The sequence below is a fragment of the Mustela lutreola genome, chromosome 7, assembly GCF_030435805.1.
Source record: "Mustela lutreola isolate mMusLut2 chromosome 7, mMusLut2.pri, whole genome shotgun sequence".
In the NCBI taxonomy this organism is placed as follows: Eukaryota; Metazoa; Chordata; class Mammalia; order Carnivora; family Mustelidae; genus Mustela; species Mustela lutreola.
The window spans coordinates 135,823,460-135,839,980 of NC_081296.1; the positions used below are offsets into that span (position 1 = coordinate 135,823,460).

General features: G+C 41.5%; 1 protein-coding gene and 1 non-coding gene across 2 annotated transcripts in view; both read left to right on the forward strand.

Moving 5' to 3' along the window:
* The window catches only part of SPTLC2 (serine palmitoyltransferase long chain base subunit 2), a 106,365-nt gene that overhangs the window by 55,089 nt on the left and 34,755 nt on the right, over positions 1–16,521 (forward strand). The window contains exon 9 of the mRNA XM_059182691.1: positions 696–822. Coding sequence (XP_059038674.1) covers positions 696–822 — 127 coding nt within the window. The remainder of the gene's footprint in view (positions 1–695; positions 823–16,521) is intronic.
* On the forward strand, positions 8,861–8,992 carry LOC131837782 (small nucleolar RNA SNORA31). The gene has a single exon (XR_009356365.1). It is a non-coding gene; the product is annotated as a small nucleolar RNA SNORA31 (small nucleolar RNA).

A 16,521-nucleotide genomic window follows, 5' to 3' on the forward strand; every position in this document is an offset into this window, starting at 1 on the left:
ATGGGACCAGGCTGACTTTGGAGAGTTGCTTGCTTTTTGGTGAGATTTACTGCTAAACCAGAGGACTTAGAATAAACTCTGGGACATCATTTTTGTCTGGTATATCTGTGGTTTTGTTGGCTTTTATACAGTTTTTAGTGTTTTTGAAGTGATGTACTCTTTTATAGTCATATTTTGTGTTTCCTTGTTGGGGTCTGGTGCGTGAGCTATTTTGTGTGCCTGTTTTATTGAAAGAGTTAGTGAAGTTAAAAGCAGAGAATAGGGATATACCACTGATTGTTTTGGACTCCTTGCAACTGACATACAAAGTTTTTCTTCGTTTGGCTTTCCTGTTCTCATGAAAGACCCAGGGAATTTCTCAGAAGCAGTCCAAGCACTTTAATTCAGCGTTCTAGATCTGTTTATAACATTGAGATGTTCTCCAAATTTAGAGGGCTTCTTTAAAGCTAGTTTTTCTTTCTTTCAAGTTGTGTCCTGTTTAAAAAACAAACAGCCCAAGTGAGGGTGTTGGCATGTATCAGACACAGTTGTCGCTGAGAGTGTCCTCTGACCATGGCAGATAGCTTGCATCTCAGATGAGCGGCCCTCTTCCCGGGCTGTTGAGGGAGGAGTCTGCTTTTACCTGGAAGGCAGGCAGTGACATTGCAGAGAACTGAGGCTTCCCCTCTAATGCCTCGCTTCTGTGAACTCCCCAGGAGCTGATAGACTATCTGCGGACACATTCTCACAGTGCCGTGTATGCCACGTCACTGTCGCCACCGGTCGTGGAACAGATCGTCACCTCTATGAAGTGCATCATGGGGCAGGACGGCACGACCCTTGGTAAGTCTCTGTTTTCTTGGAAGATTTCCTCTACTCCGTAAATGCTTAGCAGTCAAACGAGCTCTTTTCCTTGAACTTTTTCCCTAAAATGAGGAGTCGGGTATATGGATGGGCTGAACTGGCAGGTGGGTGAGGCCTTGGTTGCTACGGACACTTTGCAGCATGTTTGATACACATGTGCCAGGAGAACTAGGTTGGCTTGCTTCCTGTTGAACTTTCTTGTCTATAGATGGTAACTATAGATGGAGGCTTTAACCTTACTGTCTTACTGTCTTTATAAGTCTTCAGTGATAAGCTGCAGGGTCTTTCCTGGGTTGCACAATTTTTTTTTTCTGAGTTGCTCAATTTTATATGAAGATGTAACTGACTGTGTGTAGTGATGTTTCATTCCTGTTGTATTTAAAAGCTGCTCTTTGCATGTATTAATGTCCTTGATTCAGTGCCTTTCAAAAGAGTTTCTAATTGAACAATAGGTAATAAAAGGCATCCTGAATTTGTTTATTCTGTCTTTGGTGGAATTTGTAGTCCAAACTCGGCGCTCTGACATGAACACACTGAAATGAACAATGAGCAAAATGTGACACTTGCTTTCTCTTGTACTTTTCTTCTGCATCACTAGAGGGCAGTGTTGATTGCAGAAAAGTTAGAACAATTGTGATTTTTGTTTTGTTTTGTTTTGTTTCACTTCTAAAAGTATTTCCATTGTATGAGACATAGATTAATTTTACTTGCTTTTTAAATGCTTCTAAAATGAGTTTTATTCTTGTCAAAGATTTTACACTATCAGCCTTGAGCTCATTTATATAATATTTTCTTATCAGATTCATTTGATTTGCATTGGAAAACAAGAAGGAAGTAGTCTGATCTTGATTGATGCAAACCTGTTTTCTTAAATCGGAATTTTTTCCCAGTTTTTTTTTTTTTTTTTTTTTTTTTCTGATCTGTAGTATATCCTTATTATCTCTAGTGAGAGATTTTTGGAAATAGATTTTCAACATGTTGATCATTTTCAGTCTCATGAATTGATTCCTTGGAGAAGAAAATAGTTCATTCATGTTGTGAGCACAGCATGGAGCCTGGGGAGTAACTCCCTCTTCACATTAGCTGTGTTACCATCCCTTCCTCCTCCTGGTGTTCGTAGAAGTAGTATGTTTTGATCTGAGATATATATTTATATAGCTAGCAATTATCTAGTTACTTCACATAAGTGCATCAACCTTAATTGATTCAGCATACAGACAGGTGACTAAAATGAATGGCTAATAGCCGTCAGAGTTCATTTTGGATAATTTCTTTGCCCTGTCCCAGAACGTAGATCTGTGTGATGTGTGACCTCTGCATGAATGGGTTATCTGTACTAAGTAGTGAAATCTAGTCTCTGCCGATGGTGAGAAAATGAAATGTGGTAATTAGTTACAGGCTTTGGGTTAGCACTCATTTTCCAGTGTATTTATTGCCTCCCTGACCACCCCCGAGGCTTAGTGGTGCGAAACAACAGCCATCGGATTGTGCTCACAGATTCTGCGGGTCAGGAATTCGGTCAGGGCACAGCAGGGATGTCTTGTTTTTGCTCCAAAATATCTGGGGCTGGAGCTGCCAGGGAAGACCCAAGCCCCAGGTGGCTGGGGGCTGGGATCATCTGGAGGCTTCTTCCCTTCATGTCACTGGGGCCAAAGTGACTTAAACACTGGGCTCAGTGGAGGCCGTTGACCAGAGCACCTTCATGTGACCTCCCTGTGAGGCATGGGCTCCTTGTCGCATGGTGACTGGGGATCCAGAGAGGGGTGCTTCAGAGCAAGCGTTCCCTAAGAACCTGCTGAAACCCCATGACCTTGGCTGATCTGTTGTTAACAAGCAGCTCACTGAGGCCAGTCCAGACTGCAGGGCGTGGGAAATCATAATCCGCGTCAAATGGGAAGTGGGTCCAAGAATTTGTGGCCATTTTTACAGTTTGCCACTACCAGCTTTTATATATTTTAAAAATTGCTCTCTAAAACTTTTAATTAGTATAGGCAAACTTCTTTTTGCCACAGTGCTTCTCTGCCAAAATAGAGGATAATAAAAATGTAACCCAAGGGGCACCTGAGTGGCTTAATGGGTTAAGCCTCTGCCTTCGGCTCAGGTCATGATCTCAGGGTCCTGGGATAGAGCCCCCACATTGGGCTCTCTGCTCAGCAGGGAGTCTGCTTCCCCCCCTCTCTCTGCCTGCCTCTCTGACTACTTGTGATCTCTCTTTCTCTGTCAAATAAATAAATAAAAGTCTTAAAAAAAAAAAGTAAACCAAAGTAGAGAGAAGTACCATCTTTCTTGAATCTGGTTACCTGATCTTAATTACATTTTACCTGATTTCTTTTAGATTTGATTATGTGAGGTAATGCTTATTTTTATGGCATCATAAAATGCATCTTCTTACTGTTCTTGTAGTGAAAGAATGTGAATCAAGCCACAGCCCTTTGTGCCTTAAGGTGACCTTTAAAAAAAGGTACCTGCAATTAATTTACCTGGGTGTGAGTTTGTAGTAGAAGTGGCCTGCCCTGAGAGAAACTTCTATGTTCAAGACATTGAATTTCATTCATTCTACAGACACTGAGTATCTCACTCTGTGTTAGACTCTGAATCAGAATGCACAGGAAATGGGCATACAAGCAGATGGTTTGAGAGGAGTATATATACTTGGGGAGTGCTGGAGATGCAGAGGATAGAGTCTTGTTGTATCAATCCTGGAGAGTACTGGAACATAGAAAAATTAAAATTTTACCAATCACTTTACCAAATATCGGCCCTCTGTGTGCTAGGTGCTATCACTAGACACTCCTGATGCATCAAGGATGAAAACCCCAAGTTTTTTGCATAATGGGGTTTCTAGTACAGGAAGTAAATTATACAGTGTGCTAGAAAATAAGTACCCCGGGAGAAAGGGAAGTAGCGAAGGGGGGTGACCAGAGGTTCTGGGGAACCAGTAACAAAACGGTTGCTGAGAAGGTAAGACTTTAGCAAGAATATGAAGAAGGTGAGGACTTGGCCCTGAAAATCCAGGAATAAAAAGGCCTAGGGAGGGAGGCTACTCTGTTCAGGACCAGCAAGGAGACCACTGTGGCCTGAGCATAGTAGTGTAGGCAGAGGGGTTGTGGGGAAGGAGAGAGGTGCACAGGATGGCAGTTCTGACGGGAAGCAGACTTGTGAAGGGTGTTAGGGTGACACAAAAAAACATGGACACACTGGTTCTCTTGCCCTAATATCAAATTCAGATTCTGGTTCAGTATCAAACTCAAGATTCCTGTGAATCTATGGGCTCCTTCATGCTGACAGGCTTCTGGCGTGCATCAGACAGGTGAAGAACGTTATTGGTCCTTCGTATTTTATGAAAAGGTACAGAAAATAATGTACCCGTGATCCCATATTTTACTGTTAATATCTCACCCCATATATGTCACTTTTTAAAAATAAAAAGATAACTAAAGCTCCCTTTAGTGTCCCTTCTTGATTTTTTTTTTCTCTCACCCCTTCCCCAGAGATAATCATTATCCTGAAATTGTCTCTTTCTGTACTTTTATGCTTTGACTGTGAATTGTATCCATATAGTAAGTATCCCCCACTGTTTGCAGGCTCACTATTTGCTGTGATGATTTGCAGGAATGCTTGTGAGATTTAACTGTCTGAATCAAAAGCCACCTTGATAAATTGTCATATGAACAGCACTCATGTTCTCAGCTGGGCACGAGTCCAGGGGGAGGCTGTAGAGTGCACTTCCGCCGTGCTTCTGCTCTTTCCCTGATAGGACCCAGTCTCCTGTCCTCTTGAGTTATTAAATGAGTTGTGCAATATCTCTGTCATCTGCCCCACGTTACCAATGAAAATGTCCTGCGACATGTAGAAAAACCTGTGAAGAAAGTAGGTGAGCAAAGGAGGCCCACAGATGTCCCTACATTTGCAGAGCATGTGGGAGTGCTAAAGCTCATAGAGACGAGGGATGGCCCACCTGGGACCATGATGGACTCCATATTGTCCCACACCGTTGAGTCATCACACATGCGAGAGCACTTCTGTTGTCTCAGGGTAAAAATAAGTCACTGGTATTTTAGATGCTGTCCGTTTTACAGAAATTCTTGGCAGGTTATTATGTAGATATTTAAGAGTATTTCATGGCTTGGGAAAAAATATCGTTTGGAGTTTGGGGTGAGCTAGGAACATGTGGTTTTTCCTATTTTTGAATGATGTAATGTAGACTCAGCTACCTGAAAATTCACACTGTAACACACATTTAGGAACAGACTGCATTCCAATAACAAGGACTGTCTATGTTGTTTTGTGTGTGCAGTGGGGGTTTTTTTCCCCAAAGATTTTTATTTGAGAGAGAGAGAGAGAGAAAGAGAGTGCCAGAGCATGAGCAGGGGAGGAGCAGAGGGAGAGGGAGAAGCAGACTCCCTGCTAAGTAGGGAGCCCGATGCAGGGCCCTGAGATCATGACCTGAGCCAAAGGCAGAGAGAGTTAACTGTCTGAGCCACCAGATGCTCCTGTTGTTTTGTGTATTTAAATGTTACATAAATTGGTCATATTGGGGAAGTTGTTCTATAACTCATTTTATTTGCTTAATATTATTTGTTTGCATTATTTCTGTTGAGTGTGAAGTTCTTAGTCATTATTTTCACTGTTGTGTAATATTCACCGAATATTACCACAGCTTCTGTGTTCATTACTCTTGTTGGCCAGGTGACATAGGTCAGCAATCAATAGCTTAGGGATGTCACTGTATAACGTGTGAAAACTCACTAACCCTTGATGTAGTTTTTCTTTTTCTTTTTTAAGATTTTATTTATTTATTTGACAGAGAGATCACAAGTAGGCAGAGAGGCAGGCATTGGCGGGGGAGATCTCCCTGCCGAGCAGAGAGCCCAACTGGGGACTTGATCCCAGGATCCTGAGATCATGACCTGAGCCAAAGGCGGAGGCTTAACCCGCTGAGCTACCCAGGCGCCCTAACCCTTTACGTAACTTTTCCGTGTCATGTCAGCTCCCCTGTTAGGATCCTTGTCTCGCTCCTCCTTTGCATCTTAAATAGTGCCTATACCAGAAACTTAAGAGTCAGTAATTGTTTGACTTGATTATTCACAAAATTGTTATGTCTTCCCAAAGAGGAATATAAACTCCATGAAAACATGGAGTTTTGGCTATCTTGTTCACTTCATTGCTTCTGTTGAAAACCATGTCTGGTACATAGTAGGTGTGCAGTAAATGCTTGGTAGATGGTTAAATGAATACTTTGGTGCCTTGAAGAGAGGTATTGTAAGAGTTAATGACTTATGATTTAGTCCTTATTATATTCTTTGTATTCTTAAATGATGAGGACTTAAGAAATTTATAGACCTAAGAGGATAAGATCCCTCATTCACTCATATAGGATTATTCTTGAATGGAAGCCTCATGTATACTGACCAATATTCTTAGAATTATAGGACTTGGGAAAATATGATAATTTAGTTTTAAAGATATAAATGTATCTTTGATTTGATGTTGTTACTAATTTTCTCTTAATGGGATAAATCTTCAAACTTTGATGAAACAGGTAGTTTGGCCTTTGCTCTTTCTAGCCAGGTCCTCTTGTAACTAGAAGCAACCATTTGGAAGCTTGCTTTCCAAGCCCGGGAGGCATTTGTTCCATTCTAACTGGCAGCTGTATCTCATCAGTAAAAAAGAAATGGGAGCTTAGGTATCATTGGAGGAAACATTCTAAATCAGATTAGGATAGAGATGCTAAACTTAGTTTCTTACAAATAGGATTTATAGCTAACTAAAACAGATTAGACTTGAGTTAAAATGTATGTATTTGCTTGTCATTAAATACTTCACTTGGGTTTTCAGGTTATCTATTAGTATCTGTTATTCTAAGCAAAGATGTGACCTGTGTCAGAATGTAAGATTTATGGCAGGATATATTTTCACAGGGGCTACTGTTCTTTCTCCAGTTATGAGCTTAATATGATTTTTTCCTTTTTCCCTTCCAAGCCAGAATTAGTGGATCTAAAATAGTTGTTTTATAATGATAATACAATGAGCTATGAAATGGTGAACTATTCATCTTCATTTAAGATGAAATTAAGACTAAAATGTGACTTGGGGGGGCGCCTGGGTGGCTCAGTGGGTTAAGCCACTGCCTTCGGCTCAGGTCATGATCCCAGGGTCCTGGGATCGAGTCCCGCATCGGGCTCTCTGCTCAGCGGGGAGCCTGCTTCTTCCTCTCTCTCTCTGACTGCCTCTCTGCCTACTTGTGATCTCTCTCTGTCAAATAAATAAATAAATTCTAAAAAAAAAAAAAAAAAAAAAAAAATGTGACTTGGGGCACCTGTGTGGCTCCGTCATTAAAGCATCTGCCTTCAGCTCAGGTTATCTTCCCAGGGTCCTAGGATCGAGCCCCGCATCAGGCTCTGCTCCCTACTCAGTGGGAAGCCTGCTTCTCCCTCTCCCACTCCCCCTGCTTATGTTCCCTCTCATGTTGTCTCTCTCTTTCTCTGTCAAATAAATAAATTAAATCTTTAGAAAGATAAAAAATAAAAGCCTTTAAAAAAATAAACTAAAATGTGACTTGAATTGTTAAGGGTTAAAAAAAGAAATCACTTAGCTTTGATACTTGGAAGACTTTCTTTTGTTTAATACGAGCGGAGTAAGGGGCACCTGGGTGGCTCAGTGGGTTAAAGCCTCTGCCTTCGGCTCAGGTCATGATATGGGATCGAGCCCCACGTCGGGCTCTCTGCGCAGCGGGGAGCCTGCTTCCTCCTCTTTCTCTGCTTGCTTCTCTGCCTACCTGTGATCTCTTGTCTGTCAAATAAATAAATAAAATCTTTTAAAAAAAAAAAGAAGAAGAAGAAAAAACGCAAGTGGAGTAAAATCATATTACTGCTTTTAATTAGTTTCGAGTTTATAGGGTCAGTTACAGGTAAAGCATGGGAAGTTTAGCAGTGGCTATAAACTGGGTATAAATAAGAAAAATCTTGACAGTGTAAACAGTAGCAGACTGGAGGTGTGGAAAGGGGTAAAGGAAGGTGAGGGACATGGAAGTGTGTCGGTTTCTATTATGTACTTGGTGGAAAGTTAGTGGGTACTAACTTTGAAGTGAAGAAATCGGCTTTAGGTTTATGAAGGTGACTGGCCGCTAGAATTAAAAACAAAGCTTGGTGGTGATTATTCAAGAAAACATGGAAAATAGCCAGAGCACAGCTGTCTCACCACACCACCAGGTAGGGCTGCTGGAAGGGGAAGCAGAGGGCTAAGCCCATTGAGCTCTGTAGTGCTAGCTGTCGGAGATGCCCGAAGGAGAACCTGGCACTGGTTCCTGGGATGGGAAAGGAGGTGGCTGGCTGAGGAGGGGAGGAGGGACTTCTGTACTTTACATTTAATATTCTGTACTGCTTGGATTTTATTTTACCATATGAATATGTTACTTTTATGACTAAGACATTTTTGTTATCAGCTTCCACGGTACATGAAAACCTATGGGAATAAATCTTGCTTAAATCTTAAATACATCTTGCTTAAAATACTATTGCATATATACAATGGAATACTATGCAGCCATCAAAAGAAATGGAATCTTGCCATTTGCGATGACCTGGATGGAACTAGAGGGTCTTATGCGGAGCAAAATAAGTCAATCAGAGAAAGACAAATATCATATCTCCCTGATATGAGGAAGTTGAGAGGCAGTGTTGGGGGTTTGCGGGGTAGGAAAAGAATAAATGAAACAAGATGGGATCGGGAGGGAGACAAACCATAAAGAGACTCTTCATCTCACAAAACAAACTGAGAGTTGCCAGGGGGTGGGGGGTAAGGAAAGGGTGGTGGGGTTATGGACATTGGGGAGGGTATGTGCAATGGTGAGTGCTGTGAAGTGTGTAAACCTGGTGGTTCACAGACCTGTACCCCTGGGGCTAATAATACATTATATGTTGATAAAAATAAATAAATAAATAAATAAAATATAACTGAAAGTAAGGCTTAAACATACACACAAAGTATACATGGTTGATTGTTAAGAAATGTTCTCATGCATCCATTTGACAGACCTGGAGCAGTTCCTGTCTGCTGCTAAGGTTTCCACTAGAGATGCAAGAAAAAAGTCCTCGCGCTTTCTGTCTGTCTCATTGTGGCAGTCAAGATTGAATGGGGGAGTACAGGCTAAAAGGGGGGAAATTTCTGCAACTCACATAAACCTTGTCAACAATGAAGATCTTGGTTTACTCCAAAGTGTCTAAAATTGGAGTTTACGGAAAGTGTTGGAAAAGAATTTCCCAGACCCTTGCCTTTTGATTAATTTCACTTTTAAAAACTTAAGGGTTAAAAGTAAATTAAATGCAAGCCAGTAAAGGGGGAAGAAAAAGCTTTCACTTCACACACACGCACACACACACACACACATCCATCCAGTAATGGAAATTTAGCTGTAAGATCTATTTACGAGTCAAGGCAAAACATGTCTGAGTAAAGAAATTAAAATTGTGCTCTTCAATTTTCCAGAGCTGTGCTTAGTTGTATTTTACTTCTGGCCAGAGATGTAATTAATAACATGAAGAGCCCCCAGCTTAGTGACTGACTTCCAGTAGGCTTTTGATAAATTTGCTGAATAACTGAATGAATGCACACGTGATCCGTAACTATTAGAAAATGGTGGGTTCTTAAAGCTTCAGTAGGTGGATGTTAAATCAAATGGCCAAATCATGGAATGAAATAAATAGGTACACTTTACTAGGTTAATTTAAAAGTGATGACAAGTGGGACCCGGGTGTGGCTCAGTTGCTTAAGCGTCTGCCTTTGGCTCAGGTCATGACCCCGGAGTCGGGGGATGGAACCCTGTGTCCTCAGGCTCCCTGCTCTGCAGGGAGTCAGCCTATCCCTCTGTCCCTCCCTCTGGCTCCAGTGTGCATCTCTCTCTCAAGAACATAAATAAAATCTTATTTATATATTTATTTATTTATTTATATTTTAAAAGTTAAATATTCATTTATTTTTTTAAAAGATTTATTTATTTATTTATTTATTTGACAGAGAGAGAGAGAGAGAGAGATCACAAGTAGGCAGAGAGCCAGGCAGAGGGGGGGGAGAAGCAGACCTCCTGCTGAGCAGAGAGCCTGATGCTCAGGATGCCTAGATCATGACCGGAGCTGAAGGCAGAGGCCCAACCCACTGAGCCACCCAGGCGCCCCAATAGAATCTTTTTTTAAAATGACAGGTAATTTTCCAGAAAACTGCACTTTTTCTACTTCTTATTTTTGAAAGAACTGGGCCTATTTAGGTGCCTGTTGGTGTAGGAGAAAAAAAGAATACCTTGGGCAGATTGAGATTTAATTAAAATTAGTTTTGGGTCATTTGAATTAATTCCTATAATAGACTTGTTAATGATGTGTTAAATGATCAACTTGAGAATCCCAGGAACTGTCAAAAATTGATTTAGGAGAATTGAGAATCTTTTAAAAAAAAAAAAAAGCATTCCACGAGTCCCCTGCTAAGGAGGCAGACTATTAAAACAATCTTGGTGGGGGAGGGCGGGCACAGGGAGAATTTCCTGCTTCTCTGCGGGGGGCGGGGGGGGGCTGACAGCTGTTGTATCCTCTTGTTGTGTTTGGCTGATGGGCAGAGCCTGGACACCCCAATGCTTTCTGAGCCCAGGACTGTTGGCTTCCACTTTCTTCTTCATTAATCTGCTTTTACCTAATTTGTTCATTTCGCTATTAGAAGTTCATGTAAATAAAAATCAAGGCTTCTAATAAATACAGTTTTTTTTATTTTGTTTTAAAGATTTTATTTATTTGTTTGACAGACACAACAAGAGAGGAAACAGAAGCAGGGGGAGTGGGAGAGGGAGACCAGGCTTCCCACTGAGCAGGGAGCCCCATATGGGGCTTGATCCCAGGACCCTGGGCCCATGATCCAGACCTAAGGCAGACGCTTAATGACTGAGCCACCCAGCTGCCCCTAAACACAGTTTTTTTGGTTACTTATAGCTTAGCATTGTATCTGACACCAAGAATCAGATTAGATTACCTCCTGTCTTTATAATTGACTGCCTAAGATGCTGTTTAAAAATTGTTGGATTCCACATTTATAAAACATTCATCAAGCATCTCCTCTGTACCCTGTGGTGGGTTTGCAGTTGACCAGTGCAGGGTTAAACAACGCATGATCTCTGTCTTTGATAAAATGTACACCATCTAGTGGTAAAGATAGGATTCCAGAGAAGGGCTGGTCTTAGAGAAACAGGCAAATTCTTCCTTTGTTCAGATTCACCCTTCCTCTGGTTCCTCCTTAAGTCTCCTCTCCAAAAAGCTCCTTCCTTACTACTGAACGCCCTCCCCCAACACACACATACCAAAATCGTAAACTTCCTTAAAACTAGCTAATTATTTGAAACAAACTCAGATCTTATTAATCTTATGTTCCTTATCAATATTTCTAAGTGGATTTTTTCTATAGAAGCTTATCACTCTTTAAAAAAAAGAGAAGCTTAAGGGCGCCTGGGTGGCTCAGTGGGTTAAAGCCTCTGCCTTCAGTTCAGGTCATGATCCCAGGGTTCTGGGATTGAGCCCTGCATCAGGCTCTCTGCTCAGCGGGGAGCCTGCTTCCCCCTCTCTCTGTCTCTGCCTGCCTCTCTGCCCACTTGTGATCTGTCTGTCAAATAAATAAATTAAAAAAAAAAAAAAGAAGAAGAAGCTTATCACTCTTGTAAATTACCAGCTATCAAAGGAAAAGAAAGATTTTCCTTTTGTAAATTAGCTTCATCATTATCTAGCCCAAAGGGCTTTTTAACCAATGGTTTAAGCTTTCTAAAGTCAGCAAGCAATATGACCACTTTATGGTGGAGAAATTTGCACCCATAAACTGTAGAAGCTTTCTCAATATCGTGTCTCTGAATAGAAGGAATGTGGCTTTCTTGAACTGCATCCACTTCTTCTAAAGTTGCATTAAGGATATTTAATGTAAAGTTTTTTCCGGCGAGATAAACACAACACCAGGCAAAGTGGGTACAAGGCAAGATTTATTAAAAACGCTCTCCGGCGAAGTTTCAGGGCTCAGGAGAAGGGGAGCCAGGAAAGTTGCGCGGGGAGGAGGTGGGCACCCTCAGGCGAGGTTTCGCGACTCTGGAAAGCAGAGTGGCGGAAGTCGGAAGTCGCACCGAAGGCAGGGAGGAGGGGGCTTTTAAGGGGTCTGGAGGGGAGAGCTCAGGGATCTTTTGGCAAGTTTCCCTTATTTGGATATTTCGCCTGCTCGTCAGGGTCCCATTGGTCCACGGGAGCCCAGGGCGGGAGGGTCTCAGATTCCTGCTTGGGCCTTTGTTCTCCTGTCTGAGCTCAGGTCTTGTGGTGGGAACTTTTGCCATCTTAAGTAGCCCTTTCTGCCAGCCCAACATTTAACATTTTATTAAAACATTAATATTATTAAATAATATTAACATATTATTAAACCATAAATTATTAAAAATTTATGAACTCTTTCTAATTTTCTGATTTCTGGTCTGCTAACTTTCCAAAACATAGCTAAATTTAGTTGTGAGTGATCAGCCAGACAAATGAAAGCCTTGTGGGGGCCTTTACCTATCTGTTTCTCTCTCCTTTTGTGCCTTGTTTGAGAGTTTGTTTGAAGCTGGCTGTTAAGTAAGATGCCCACAGGCAGCAGGCAGGCCTGGGAGCTAACCTTTGAACAAATGTAGACTTGTTCATTTAGTAGAATATTTTTCTTAGTGCAAAGCATAAATAAAGAGTTTGAGGTTGTTCCCCTAGGACAGGAAAGGAGTCCTGTACTAGATGTATCTCATTTTGGAGATTTAGTAAGATGATATAAAGAAACTAATTCTTAATTAAAGTACCGTGAGTTGTTTGCTTTTTAAGACCGAAGTGGGTCATTTACCTTATTTATATTTCATAATGAGATTTATTTTAAAGATTTTCCCCCCCCAAATTTGATTTATTCAGTTACCGTTTAGCTGAAACTTAGGACCGTTCCTTCAGTCTATTCTTACGACTTGATTGAATTTGTGAACCTTATAATCCAGGCTCTGTTTTGTTTGAAGTAGAACAACTTTCTAAACCTCAGCATGATTTGAAGTGCTTTTTTCCCCCAGAATTATTTCGAAGGACCTTGTCTAAGAGACTTGACCCTAGTTTTTCATCAGCTTTGCTATTTATTGCTACAAGAATACGTAGTATTTATAAACAAGTGAGAAGATGTATGGACTCTGATCTCCATTAAGAACCAGATACCCTTCTGAAGGCTTGCCAGATTTGAGAGCTTTCTGAAGAAGAATTGATTAAAAAAAAAAAAATTATCCAAATATTTTACTCCACCTGCCATCTGCTTTGGTGGTGGAGCGAGGTTCAGAAGAACCTCATTCAGGTATACTCTTGTGGGCCTATGTTCTCAAACTTTTGTCCATGGACCACCTTGCATCAGAGGCACTGTTAGTGTGGTGGTTCCTAACCTTGCTTACACAGATGAAAGCTTCAAAATTAATCATACTGCTGTTGTCAGGGCCCCTAACAGACCCTCTGAATTTCTAGAGGGTGAGGCCCCTGCAGGATGTTATTTAAAAGCACCTCAGATCTTAATATGTAGCCAGGGTTGAGCACGACTGATGTAGTGCTTGTTAGAAATGAGGATTCTAGTCCACTCTACCGACCATGAAGTCTTATGGACAGGGTCCTAGAGTATGCACTTTAAAGAAAACTTCAGTTTATTTTATTTTATTTTTCTTTAAGATTATTTATTTATTTATTTGACAGACAGCGATCACAAGTAGGCAGAGAGAAAGGAAGGGAAGCAGGCTCCCCACTGAGCAGAGAGCTCAACGCAGGGCTCCCTTGATCCCAGGAACCCAGGATCAAGACCTGAGCAGAAGGCAGAAGCTTTAACCCACTGAGCCACCCAGGTGCCCTGAAAATCTCAGTTTAAAATGCAAACTAATTTTTTAAGGGATTTAAGGGCCGTTTGTTTGCTTGAGCTTGTTTACACCAAAGGAAACCAAGAGCTTCTCTACTGAGAGGTGGTAATTTGGGAAGGAAAGGAAATTGGAAGGCCAGACATATGGTCTCTTTCTTTTGAAAGAAAAATAAGCGACATGTTGGCTTGTGGAACAGGAACTTGGTGGTAAAACTAAGTTGCCAGTTTTCATCATTTTTGGAAATCTGGACGATTTGATGCTTTCTTCTAGAGAGCTGATGATCCTTGCGCAATGAATCAGAGGCATGGGTGGAGAACTCAGAAATCAGTTTGGAGGAGAGAAAGAGAATTAAGAATTCAGAGACCCATGGTTGGCTCTTTAGGTCTAGGTGCATTTATTTTTGTTTCACTTTTTTAAAATGGCCTGTTAATTCAGAATCAAATTTTTTAGTACGGAACCTACAGATGGCCTTGCCCGCTATACACTTTTAAAAGTACAATACTGATTCGCTCATGAAACTCACTATGGCCTTGTCTTCCACCTCTGCAACTACTGGGTTCATTCCAAGCCTCGCCTTTACCAGCAGTTACCTTATTTGCTCACCCTCGTTATCTGAAGGTGGGTGCTTGAGCACGGTACAGATTTCCTCATTCCTGGAGTTTGGTCTAAAATTAGCTTGTTATGTGTTCAGCCTCAAAGGACAGTAGGATAGTCTTTGGACAAATACAGATTTTCTGTCCTGACAGTGAGCTGGCACCCTTTAAAACTCAGTTCCTTGGGGTGCCTGAGGGGCTCAGTGGGTTAAGCACCTGCCTTTGGCTCAGGTCATGATCCCAAGGTCCTGAAATCAAGCCTGGCCTGTTGGTCTCCCGGCTGGGAAAGGAGTCTGCGTCTCCCTCCCTCGCCGCCCCCTCCTACCTCCCATGCGCATGCTCTCTCTCTTTCTCTCATTTTCACTCTCGCTCTCAAAGTCTTTAAAAAATAAATAAAACTCAGTTCCTTAATTTTTCGAAGGCACTTGGCCTCCTTTCTTCCTTTTGTTTAGGGCTGTCTGTTTTTGACGGTGCTTTGGCAACTATTCTTTGAAACTCTTGAACATCTTTAAGCCTTAGCCCCTGCTGCTTGGTGCACATCCTGTAGCAGTCCTCAGGAAATCCTAGTTTTGGGCCTTGAAACTGATTAAAGGATTAAGCTGCCACTCTCGAGAGAGGGTGGTAAGTGGTGCTTTAGAGCATCACTGTGCAGTGTGTGCTGTTGGCAAAACCTCTAGGTGCAGGGGAGGGAAAGAGCGGTAGTGATACGGAGTAGAGTCAGATACTCGGCTGCATCTGGTAGGGAGACGGAACACCCAAGTCTGCTTTGGAACAGTGTCCCTAGGGGAGGGAGAGGCAGCTGCCTACTTTGATTTTCATTAGCTTGACAACTGCCTGAGCTGAACACTTTATTTGTTCCCAGTCTAGCAAAATAGTGGCTGCTTCTAGGAGATACTGGACCTAGCCCCTGACTCATTTTGCTTCAGTGTTAAATAGTTACTGAGCTCCTGCTTTCTGGAAGTCCCTTATAAATATCCCTTTTACAAGAGTGTTCAGTGGAGTACGAAAATTGCTTGTAAATAGTGGGTCAGGGATACATTTATGTTCCTATTCCTTGGGTCTCTTATAAGGACCTTCAAACAAAGATTTTCTAGTGCAATTTAGTTGGTACTTAAGGGGAATGTGTTATTCAAATCAGTCTGCCCTGCCTTCTAGCTAATATTGCCTTTATTTTTGTTTTAGATAACATTCCTGGTTACTTTATCCTTCCTTCTCTGAAATCACATGAAAAAGCTGAACTCATAAATTGAAATTCCAGCACAGTGTGGTTGTGTTGGAATAGCTTCACTGTGTTTTTTTCTTCACATCCCATGCTTTCCTCTCTCACCCTTACTTCCTTTCCTAGTCCTATTTGGTACTTGAAGATAGTTTTAGGCATAGAGATCTTAATTTTAATCTGCAGGTTGAAATTCTGCAGCTGTTCATGTGGAAGTTAAAGAACAAAGGAGGACCTTTAATGGCAGTTGATTGGTGTGTTTAGGCATTCTTTTGTCCCTCTCTCCCCTTTCCAGTAAGCTATGAGATCCTACTCCTTCCAGTACTTCCTGACTGGGGACTTGTGGCAAATGTACAACCTGTTGATCTACAGAGTGCTGTGATGAGTGAAAAGTGTTGTCTGCTGCCTTCTCCACCCACTTTAGAGCTGTCCATAGAAGGTGACCACAGATAATTGAGAAACGTGAGTGCTGCTGCTTTAGGAAAGAAACTTAGATGACTTAGTTAAGAATTCATCACTGTTCTGCCAGCCTCTACACTAAGGTATCATCTAGATGTGAAAAGGTAAAAATAATAATATGGAGTGGAAGTTCCTTCGAGGCTTAACCTTGTTAATTGTCAGTATATTTCTGTTGGCATGGAAATCAACTTTGGTACCTAGGTACTCGTAAGATTCATAAGGTAAGCGAAAGTTATCAAAATTTGTAACAAGTACTAAGTGTTTGCCTCTATTCCTAGAAAGGTTTTCTTTTCTCCATTAATGGATCTTTACCTTTACTGCACTTACTCAGTTTTTAGGTCTTTAGCATACCCTGGTCTTGTAGGAATGTACAGAGAGTATGGCTGTAAGATTTTTGGTCTCAGATGCTGCTGTATGTGATTTGAATAATGTGTACCATTCTGTGATTCCTAAACAGCACCCCACAGATGGCAGGGTGAGGTCTTCTCTCAAGCCCTATTTTTTGCCAT